Raw genomic sequence first — 12,234 nt, 5'->3', positions numbered from 1 at the left:
CGTTGATCGATGCTCATGAAGTCAGTTACTGGGTTGTCTTGTGCAGACTCAATTATTTACAGATCGCCGTCATATAGCTGGAGTATTGTTGAACATGCAGTTGTCCATCAATATAATTATTGCCGACTAGCTTAATACATTTTTGTCCTGTGTGGTGATTGAGACAAACGTGGCACTATATTGTGCACGGGCCGGTTCACCCCAATTGTATTCATACGCAGTGTCTGTAGTTACTTCAGTGACTAAGTACGTCTAAAACATCGAGTATTTTAAAAAAGACATTATATGATAAACTGGCCCTGACACTCGTATTTCAGCATCGGCATTTAAATTTAATATTTAAATCGGCAGATGAGCTACAAGTGATCAGACAGTCACACATGCTCACATCAACAAATAAATATGATCTAAAGCCTGGTGCACCATCTTCAATCATTTACTTCATAGTGGAGGAGATTAAACATACAGCAGTGAATATATACGGTGTCATTGTAATCTTCTTCCTATAGACAGTCATGTTAAGCTGAAATATTAATCTCACTGTTCGCCTAGCCTACTTCAACTGTCGCGTCGTTATGACGGTAATTCATCGTGACGAACCGATCACGTGATAATCCCAGTACGAATCTCCCCACATACGTCGACAAATGAGAACTCTGTAACCGTGTTTCTGTCGCAGTATGGAGCCTGGAGAGTCTACCGTGGACGTCAGCAGCGTCGCCTGTCCCCGCCTCTCCATCGACGCCATCTGGGAGGCCACAAGCCTCAGCTACGACAACAACCAGCTCCAGTCACCGCTTCACAAGGAGTCGCTCAAACACATGAAGATCTGAGGAGTTCTCTTCACCGGTGTACAGTCAAAATGATTCCTGTGACAAAAGGGACTATTTTTTCTGGGGTCATTGGGAAATTGTTTTAACGATGTTTATCGACTTGAAATGTTAACTTGAATCAGATATTATTTTTTGTTCACATATTTAAGTTTATGTTCACATGAGATTTTATTCATATAATAATTCGTAACAGAAAAGGTTGGTCTGTATAATGTCGGGTGTTGTGCAACTGTTTGTCTGAAGCTAAGCCTCATTCCACGGAGTTAATCGCAATAATGACATATCTTGTTCATGCAGTGTCCGAGGCGATCTCTATGAGAGATTGCCCAGGTCACAGAGTGCACTGTTACCTACAAGTCCAGGCGCTGTCAATCACGTCAATGATTAAAAAAATAATAACTTGACAGAAGGTTGTAAAAATGGTTCATGTATCGCTGGTTGGCTGAAAGGAATCACATGATAAGACCTAGTCATCAATGTATTGGATATTCTGATTGGTTGTTAGGGACAGTCACGTGATAAGAAGTTAACTTTACACACGACTGGATTTGCGTTGAGTAGGACACGAGACAAGGCTTATTTTCATTATAACTCCATGTCTCTGATTGGCTCACAGGTTGGGTCACGTGACGATACCCAACCTGCATGTGTCGGCCATCCATCAGACCCAAGCGTCCTGTTAAAAGTGTCAGTGTTAGACAGTTATTAAGATACGATCACCTGCCTCTTCCCTACAACACGTTGTGAATATATATCACTGTGGGCATTGGTCTCTACAAGTCCAGACATAATATACACCTGTGCTGATACGTCATCCACTGTCAGGGCCCCGATCAACAAAGCGCTCGTAGCACTACATCATTCGTAAGCCTATGACAGACAATAGAGTTAGCTCGAACGATAGAGATTTGTGGCATTCGCGACCAACTCGTGTTATTCCGGGACAAGCCGAAAAGCGACTCGTGCTCCTCTTTTGCGACTTGGTTCCGCCTAAGCGCAAACGGGCATGGCTAAAAGAATTGTCAACTCGTTGAGTAATGATTCGCGTATATTTCTCCCGTATATACACAGCATTCTGCAATATGATTGAACACGTTTAACTGTATATTTCACTGAGAATGTTTTTAAATGCAAAATCATAAATTTTTCCTGAGGACTTTATTGACCGAGGTACTTGAAGTCATTCTGATTGGTTTGTCGTAGTTTCGCACATAACATTCATCGATTGGGCGACGAGTCTTCTTGCCGGTTACGGAAAGAGGCGAGTGATCACGAATGGGATTTGTGGGTCGGGGCCCCGATCGTCACAGGATTGGATGGGTGAGGTCGTTCAACAAGCTTAGTGGTGGTTGGCTGTACATATCCCTCTTCCGTAACTGTTGTTACATGCAGTGTTGACAACCGTGCAGTATTGTTGTTATTCCTTATGAATGTATGCTTGTTTACTTCCTGTTTATTACATCTTTGTGTACATATTCCATATATTGATTTTGCACGTGTATCCCATATCACACAGAGGAGAGTTGTCACACCCAGAACTAGTGTCACCTAACGTGGCTCCATGTTTGTAGCGCAAATACTGTGAACCAATCTGGAACGTGTGTTTTCTGAAAGGTAGCAAACCACAGTTTGATAAAACTGGGATTCAAAATCATTTCATTTAATCGTCTTCCGTGCAACCTGTGACATATTGAGAGGACACGATCATTAACAGTGTTTTGTAGTCATCCCACACTCTCACCGACAAACAACCTTAATACACTCAACAAACGCACAAACATGATTTTGACCTCCGCTGAAACAATAAAGCACTTTAGAAAATAGGAAAAAGAGCCAAACGTAAAGGGACATCACTCTTATATTACAAGAGCGCTGTGCGGAATGCGAGGACGGTTGTCTCCCGTGGATACACAGATCATGCAGACATCAGCCGTATTTGTCTCCAAATGATGGGCTTCCTGGAGGAGGTGTTTTTTAAATCGTTGATGCCATTATTTGTCCTGTCACATTCAACGCATGGTTAGGGTACTACAAACATTAAGGTTACGTTTTGTTTTGCTTAATCCAAAGCAGTGTGTATTTGACAAATGACTTGCTTCCTGTCAACAATGTGTCGCGTGTTACGTTTACAGCAAGTGTCCGACCACATCCGACTTAGTTGCTGCCGTGTGTCGATGGTGTCACGAGGTTGTGTGATGAGGGAATCATCTTTGCCCACAGACTGTATCCTCAGTACATTTAATCGACGTTTTAATCACGTGGCATAATGACGTTCATTGGGCATTGCACGTCGGTTAGATTTGAAGTGCTCACCCAGTCGAGGTCAGCCGCTACTGTCAATAGTAAGTGTGAAGGGGAATCCCCAGACAGCAGCTTCCAACAAGGGCAAGGTCAAGAGACCTGAACTACTTGGGCTTCCGAGGGTGTAGTGACGGAATGAGCCGATGATATCCGATTGCGCCGTATCGTGTAATCCATGGAAATAACAGACTCTACCTTCCCCCGTCTATCGGCGCTGTACCGGAGGCTCCTTAGTACACAGCTGTTATAGTTCTTCGATTAGGCCAGTATTGAGATTACAGAATAATTACAAAACTCAAGAATGTTTTGGGAGTTTATTGTTATGGAAGATATGTGGTTTACCCATTTTCGACTTCCGTTGGTCAGGAAACACCGTGGCCGGTGGGGTCGTTATTAAGCAGATCCATGCTCATGATGTCAATCAGTGGATTGCCTGGTCTGGACAATTGCTGTGTGCGGGGTTAAACAAAATAAACAAGATGGAAGAACTGATACAGAAATGTAGACACATGTGAAAGTATTCAGGACATGACGTAATGTGACTGTGACGTCATCAAGGTGATAAGTAACCACGCCAGCTGGTTATGGTCGTTGTGTCCCTGTTTAATAACGTAATACTAACACCTGTTTGCTTAAAAACGTAATACTAGCACCTGTGTCTGTTTAATAACGTAATACTGACACCTGTGTCTGTTTGATAACGTAATACGGACACCTGTGTCTGTTTAATAACGTAATAATAACACCTGTGTCTGTTTAACAACGTAATACTGACACCTGTTTGCTTAATAACGTAATACTAACACCTGTGTCTGTTGAATAACGTTATACTAACTCCTGTGTCTGTTGAATAACGTTATACTAACTCCTGTGTCTGTTTAATAACGTAATACTAACACCTGTGTCTGTTGAATAACGTTATACTTACACCTGTGTCTGTTTAATAACGTAATACTAACACCTGTGTCTGTTTAATAACGTAATACTAACACCTGTGTCTGTTTAATAACGTAATACTAACACCTGTGTCTGTTTAATAACGTAATACTAACTCCTGTGTCTGTTTAATAACGTAATAATAACATCTGTGTCTGTTTAATAACGTTATACTAACACCTGTGTCTGTTTTATAACGTAATACTAACACCTGTGTCTGTTTTATAACGTAATACTAACACCTGTGTCTGTTTAATAACGTTATACTAACACCTATGTCTGTTTACCCCAGAGGTGGTGTCACATTGTCATAATAGCAGAACTTGTTGATCTGGCATGTGGATAGATTCAGTTCCATAAAATGGTATTATTATTATTATTATTATTATTATTATTATTATTATTATTATCATTATTATTATTATTATTATTATTATTATTATTATTATTATTAATGTGCATCATGTTCTTGTCTCCATTCTCAGCTGACATGTGGCAATAATGGTAATTCGTTCTGTTTATTATGTCTCATCCCGTCGCGGCTGTTTGAGAGTTTCAAATAAAACGTGGATTCCAACCCTTGTGTCCCTGCTTACTTTCTTCTCTGTCAGGCCTCGGGTCTGGCGATAGTATCAGCCATATGTATAAACCACTCACTTCCTGACAGCTTCCATATGTATGACAGCTGCCTGGCATATACAACATTAAATGCGCAATCGATCACGAGACAGCACAAACAATCCTGTCGAACCGCCAACGCGATTTCGGTCGAGAAGAAGTGGTCTCAATACCTTGTACAATGTGTGAATTGTTCGCCTGGTTTGACTCTTGTTGACCAGGACTGGTTCTATCCTGTTCCCCAGACCAAATGTGTGAGTGAGTGAGTTGGATTTCCGCCGCTTTCAACAATATTCAAGCAAGAATATTAAAAGTGGGCTTCACCCATTGTAGCTATTCAAGGGAACTCGACCTCTGGTGTGACGTAACAAGGGACATAACTCTGTATAATATTAACTTTTGATGGCGGTTTTCAATATTGAAAACATATTCATCACAATATGATATATTATTTAAAATGCCATGTTGAGTGGGTTCAAGGGAAACGTGTGCACAAAGACGAGTGAGTGAATGAGTGAGTGAGTGAGTGAGTCACACGTTGCCAGTTCAATGTGGGATGAAAGCCCACAGAAAGAAAGTGATATTTTCCCTGACGTTCCTTCTTTCAATTAAACCCAAAAGGACAGGAATGGTGCTGCCACAAGAAGAATGTTTATCCGGTCGGGAAAAGTTGGATTCGAACCCAAGGTCATTTGATCCTGTCACAGTGTGTGAATCTGCAGATCAAGTGATGGCTTCTTGGAAATTCAAATTTGGATGAACATGAAGCAAAATGCAAGGCAAGAGCTCGTCCTGGAATGACACAAGTTTGTCACGAATGAATGAAACCAATTCTTTCCCTTTGATTGTGAGATATACCATCAAATATACATTACGATGTACCTTGGTGTACTTACATTATATAGATTGCTGATCGAATCCCCCTTACATATCTTTTGTATTACCACGAGACTGGAGGTATGATTGAATGAGACCACGAGACTGGAGGTTTGAATGAATGAGACCACGAGACTGGAGGTATGAATGAATGAGATCACGAGACTGGAGGTATGAATGAATGAGACCACGAGACTGGAGGTATGAATAAATGAGATCACGAGACTGGAGGTATGAATGAATGAGATCACGAGACTGGAGGTGTGAAAGAATGAGACCACGAGACTGGGGGTATGAATGAATGAGACCACGAGACTGGAGGTATGAACGAATGAGACCACGAGACTGGAGGTATGAATGAATGAGGGAAAGCGGGTTGTAACAAAAACCGTATCTAACGAGGCAGTGTGTAGTAACCTATTCATTACCATCTTAAATTATAATAATAATAATAATAAAAATAATTATAATGATAATAATGTCAGACAATAGATCCTCGCTTTCGAAATGTCACGTTTACATCCCAAGTATCAAGTTGTCCGACTCTCCATTGTTTGGTACCCCCAAATCTGTTGACTGACATTGGGAGAGTACTCGGGTTTGCTACCAGGAATACCGCCCTTTTGACAATCTGGGTAATGCAGAAGGCAGCAGTGTTGAGGAGTCTTCACATTATCCGAAACGTTCTGTGTGGGTATCACTAGGCAGCGCTTCTTGGGAGAAGTCCCATTCGCTATCTGGGCATTTGTATAGCGCAACATTCACTGTGCATAATTGCTATGTACATTGAAAACAGACGCTCCTTTGGGTCAAGAGTCAAGTGTCAAGGGTCAAGGCTGTTGTGTGAATACAATATTGGTGGATTCGTCCATACACTGTTCACTCGAGGGGCAACCTGGCACTACGGCAGGAAGCTTTCTTCAAGACCGTTAGAACAAACGATAAGATGCAGATTCTGAATTTCATCTCTAGGTGAATCTGGTCACCAAAGCAGTTATAGTTCAAAGTAACTGACTACGTGGTGATTATTATTTGTTAGCATATGACGTTGTTCAGAGAGGGCGTCACCCAATTTCTAAGAACATGAAGGTAAAATATGTACAATTACACAATGATTGGATTTCAAAGAAAAAGAATCTTTATCTTGTAGATATGATCAAGGATCAATATGTTATAAAGTAGTAATATTCTACTGTCAAAGTAGAATGTATTATAATGCATACATTTCGGACTATACCATATGGATAATATATTGATTATCGAATTACAGAGTAATGGAAACTTGCTGGACTGGTCAGGATAAGTACCTATTGCCTCAGGCTTGGTGTCAAGCCAACTAAAATGGCCTTGTGTTTGTCGAACATCGATTGATCAGGATTACAACATCCAAGGCATTAGTCAAGCTTGAAACCGTTTTAAGGTAGATAAGTGGATGACATTTCCAAAGTTGACGATCAGCGACAAAAATGATATTCCTATTTTGTCTCGTAGGATAATGTTCTCGTTATTTTCTCAGATGAACAATTGACCAGCCCTTGCATGTGTTTGTGACGGGTGCCGCCAGCTGGACAGGGTAGGCTCACATTGTCACGAACACATTACATTATCAGTATGTCATAGTGATTCATAGGTACATGCTGAGGATATTGTCGGAATCATACAATGAGTGAGTGAGTGAGTTGGGTTTAACGCCGCTTTTAACAGTATTCCAGTTACATCACGGCTTGTCAGCTTAATGTGGGAGGAAAGCCCGAAGTGATGCAGGTCTCAGACGTTTACCACTTCGGTGAAACCCACGAGCACAGGTATGGTGCTGACAAACCTAGAAACATAATTGGGGTGAACCGGAATTCGAACTCACAACAATAGGTTTCTGGCGTGCCCAAGGGACGCAACTCTGCACAGCGAATCCCGGCGCCTTAGACGACTGGGCCACCCGTGCCCCCCCTCATACAATGAAGGCTATGGAGCTTTCTTGTGATTAATGGAAAGACTTTTATCGCTTTTAGTTATTGCGTAACACCACACGCCTGTAAGTAATAGAGTCCTGTCCAGACAACTCGGTGAGTGATGTTGTAACAAATGATCAATTTCTGCAGAGTACGGGGATTCAGCAGATCACTGACCATCTGACATTGAGTGCAGCCCATATTACCGGGGACCCACCCTGGCCGAGAATCTGCTTCTTATCTGGCTCTATTGAATAAGATTTTAAAACTTACTAATACTTTTGTTTCTGCAATATTTGTAAAAAAAATCAAAATGAAATGACATTGATTTCAACAAGATAACATATCCTCGTAGAAGGAGCTTGACACTGGATTCTGACGGTTGGGCTCCGTCATAGCATCGTGAAGGTGTATTGGGCACTGGGGTTGATGTCGTATGCGTACCTCTTTGATCAAATATTGACTTCTTGACAAACGTTGAATAGCTGAGGGGACAGGAAGCAGAATTTGAAGATCTGTATTGTGAAAGGTTTGGGTTGAATTATTTTGTTATCATCACTGAACCTAATGACTTTTGCCGCCTGCTGACAGGCTACGTCACTGCAATGATTCCATTGTACAGATGGAAGTGGCCGTTTCCGTGTGGTGACTTATCAAAGCACTACCCAAAACACACGACAGGGCGGATCCATCACTAATGTTTGTTTTTGGTTTGTTTGTTTTTTGCTTTACGCCGCACTCAGCAATATTCCAGCTTTATGACGGCGATCTGTAAATAATCAAGTCTGGACCAGACAATCCAGTGATTGACATCATGAGCATCGATCCAGGCATTTGGGATCGATGACATGCATCAACTAAGTCAGCGAGCCTGACCACCCGATCCCGTTAGTCGCCTCTTACGACAAGCATTGTTGCCTTTTACGGCAAGCATTGGTTGCTGAAGACCTATTCTACTCTGGATCTTCATGGGGCCCATCACTGATGATTGCAGTATTTGAGTGTGCGTTTTCCTTCCTATGACCTTTGAAAACGAGAATATTTTGTTCTTTATAATAATTTTAAAATACTCATAACTAATGTATCGTAAAGATGTTGTATGGTTTAGTTGAGATCAAGGCTGATGCAATGTCCGATTGTAACTCACTCACTCATATACTGATGGTTATTCTTGAAACTGTCGATTTATAACTAGGAAACCGATCACGGTAATGTAATGAGTTTAGCAATATTCCAGCAATATCACTGCGTGTAACAGCAGAAATGGACGTCACACATTGAGGCTCTAGTTTTAACTAACACTATTTGGGTATAGGGCTGTAAGTGTAAGTTCAGTCCCTGGGTCTGGAGACAAACTAGGAAGATCTGCTTCTGTTGAAAGCTGGAAAGAATTATTCAATGACCTAGGAAGGAACCGACGCAGCAGCTGTGTTTGTTAAGTTTCAGCTTAGCAAAGATAAAAATGATCAAACCCTTGTTACATTTGGGTTTTTTTTTAAATATGTTTCAACAAAGATATCTACTATTAAAATCACACTGCTATAACAAGATCCATGTCACCACACGGGGAACCTGCCTTACAAATTTCACCTTTGTCAGTCTCAGGAGACTAAGAGCATGCACATCATGTGGCGGTGTTCTCACTGTAGACAGACATATTTATGTTTTAAGCACGTAAGAACACCTCTAAAATAGGTTGTTCATTATTTAAATAGGTCACATGTCATCATCCGCTCAGTGTGTGGTTATCCAAAAGCCCATAAGAAGACTTTTTAAAGTAAAGTTTTTAGATTAATATGCTTCAATTTTATCACGTGACTCGAAACATTCCACAAGTGCATTGTGGGGCCAAGCTAACATGTAAACATGGCCGCAGTTCGGTGTCGCTGGTTATATTTTGAGTGGAGGTGTTTTCTGTTGTACATGTTGCAGCTTTGTTTCCGCCACTGACGTTAGCAGACTGCAGCAACTGCAAGCGAGGACATAGTCAATGAACTAGTTGTAATACATCTGAGCCAGCACCGCGCGGTACAGCCATAGCCGAGGAACACATCCGAAGTTTACAGTGGATATATGCCATGCAGATTTACACTGATGGCTCTGAGTGCCCAGCGTCAGGTGGTTGTCAGCGTCAGGTGGTTGTCAGCGTCAGGTTGTTGTCAGTGTCAGGTTGTTGTCAGTGTCAGGTGGTTGTCAGCGTCAGGTGGTTGTCAGCGTCAGGTTGTTGTCAGTGTCAGGTTGTTGTCAGTGTCAGGTGGTTGTCAGTGTCAGGTGGTTGCCAGCGTCAGGTGGTTGTCAGCGTCAGGTTGTTGTCAGTGTCAGGTTGTTGTCAGCGTCCGGTGGTTGTCAGTGTCAGGTGGTTGTCAGTGTCAGGTGGTTGTCAGCGTCAGATGGTTGTCAGTGTCAGGTGGTTGTCAGCGTCAGATGGTTGTCAGTATCAGGTGGTTGTCAGTGTCAGGTGGTTGTCAGCGTCAGATGGTTGTCAGCGTCAGATGGTTGTCAGTGTCAGGTGGTTGTCAGCGTCAGGTGGTTGTCAGTGTCAGGTGGTTGTCAGCGTCAGGTGGTTGTCAGTGTCAGGTTGTTGTCAGCGTAAGGTTGTTGTCAGTGTAAGGTGGTTGTCAGTGTCAGGTGGTTGTCAGTGTCAGGTGATTGTCAGTGTCAGGTGGTTGTCAGTGTCAGGTGGTTGTCAGTGTCAGGTAGTCGTCAGTGTCAGGTGATTGTCAGCGTAAGGTGGTTGTCAGTGTCAGATGGTTGTCAGTGTCAGGTTGTTGTCAGCGTCAGGTGGTTGTCAGTGTCAGGTGGTTGTAGAGTATAGAGAACCTTCTATCCGATTGGCTGAGCACTTGTCAGTATTTTCTGCTGAACTTGGAGTAAACATTGAAGCATTGTGTAGGATTCATATTGTAAGTCCTGTGTCAGCGGTACGTTTCAGTGACTGTCAGTGCTTTACAAGCAACTCGGGTCAGTTCTTCCTCAGCGAGACAGGACTTGATCCCCATTTTTCTCGACCTTTATAATGACTTAAGAAAAGATCTGTTAGATGTTTAACTTTCATGGACCCCTGTGTACGTTGGATCACTTGGAAATGAGAAGGCTGAAGAATTGGCAGAAGCTGCATTAGACTTTGATGAGTCGGAACAGGATGAGACAATTTTACCTTCTCCTGCAGAGTTATGCAGTATGACCCATGCTAACACAAAATGGCAGCAGAGATGGGCATCATCCTTAAAAGGACGTCATCTCTATGACATCGTGCCTTTTATTACAAAATTACAAATATCTAGAAACAATCGGGGAGAGGAGGTTCTCTTAACCACACTTCGTCTTGGGCATTGTGGTCTTGTTATTAATAAAAAAAATTCTGCACATTGTACAGTGTGTTATCAGCTTGACATTGTCGCTCATTATTTACTGCATTGCCAAAAGTATGTCAGTCAGCGTAAGGCAATGGTGGATTCTCTTACATTTTCTAGGAATATCGTTCGCCATCAAGTTAGGAATGTCATTCTTGCTTATATTAAAGCGTGTGGCAGTTTTACTGCTTTATACAAAGGCACTTAGCAAACCGGGGACACGGGTGGCCCAGTCTTCTAAAGCGCCGCAATTCGCTGTGCATAGTTGCGTCCCTTCGGCACGCCAGAAACCTAATAGTATGATTGTGGGTTCGAATCCCGGTTCCCCAAATTATGTTTCTAGGTTTGTCAAGCCGCGATATAACGGGAATACTGTTAAAAGCGGCGTTAAACCCAACTCACTCACTCACTAAATAAACCGTTATTATGGGCAAGGAGTACATGGGCCTATTGCCCGAACACCTGTAAAACATCGAATGATGAATCAATCAAGCAATGAAATAGTGCCCTGACCGAGTTTGCTGCGCATTATCTACCGTCACCCGTGCTGCGCATCATCTACCGTGACCCGTGCTGCACATCATCTACCGTGACCCGTGCTGCGCATCATCTACCGTGACCCGTGCTGCGCATCATCTACCGTGACCCATGCTGCGCAACATCTACCGTGCGTGACCCGTACACCGACGTGATATGGCGTCGACGTGCGACGACCAAGGCGGAGGGAAAGCAACAGCGGCCTTTTTGTTTCACTGCAGTATATTGTTTTATGCCGTACGCTGACCAACAGGTGTACATGTGGTTATCAAACTATTCAAGGATTGCTCATTCCTTTGTCCTGAGAGACATACATATTTGTAAGGCTAGAACGCCCTCCTCGGACAATTCTGTGGCCGCTGTTGCACTGACGCAATGGCAAGAGAAATAGATATATAATCTTGCAATATATCTTCCCAGATAGAAATATTCAAATATTCGACAAGTTTAAAGAAGATCTTTCACCGATAAATGATGTGGATGCGCCATCTTGTTTGACAGCAATGAAAGAACGATGTTACCAAGGATGCGTTAGATCACGGGGGAGATAATGAGGACAGCTCTATGAGGCTAGTCCATTATGACGTAACTCAAAAAGTGTGTTTTATCGCAGAATAAAGTACAGTCGGCGCCTTTGATCTTTTAAGGAAGCATCTTAGAATATTAGATACTAATTGATTAAATGTGTACATTTGCCGTGTGAAGAGCTATGAGCATAGGACAAAACTGTTCGGGAGATTGAAAACTTACAACTCTCTCAAACATTGCAAAAACAGAACAAGCCCCATTCACGGCTACATTGCCATTTCTTGAGAGCCCCTAGAAGTCATA

At 42.4% G+C, this 12,234-nt stretch overlaps 1 protein-coding gene across 1 annotated transcript in view; it reads left to right on the top strand.

The window, feature by feature from the left end:
- LOC139447483 (delta and Notch-like epidermal growth factor-related receptor) overlaps positions 1 to 4,633 on the top strand; it is a 133,321-nt gene extending 128,688 nt beyond the window's left edge. Inside the window, exon 11 of the mRNA XM_071228879.1 lies at positions 680 to 4,633. Coding sequence (XP_071084980.1) covers positions 680 to 833 — 154 coding nt within the window. The 3' untranslated portion in view covers positions 834 to 4,633. The remainder of the gene's footprint in view (positions 1 to 679) is intronic.
- The last annotated feature ends 7,601 nt before the right edge of the window (positions 4,634 to 12,234 follow it).

This window comes from Haliotis cracherodii, unplaced genomic scaffold, assembly GCF_022045235.1.
Source record: "Haliotis cracherodii isolate W230 unplaced genomic scaffold, xgHalCrac1.p SCAF_7, whole genome shotgun sequence".
In the NCBI taxonomy this organism is placed as follows: domain Eukaryota; kingdom Metazoa; phylum Mollusca; class Gastropoda; order Lepetellida; family Haliotidae; genus Haliotis; species Haliotis cracherodii.
The sequence above is the reverse complement of the archived record's forward strand: the minus strand, read 5'-3'. Positions and strand labels throughout refer to the sequence as shown.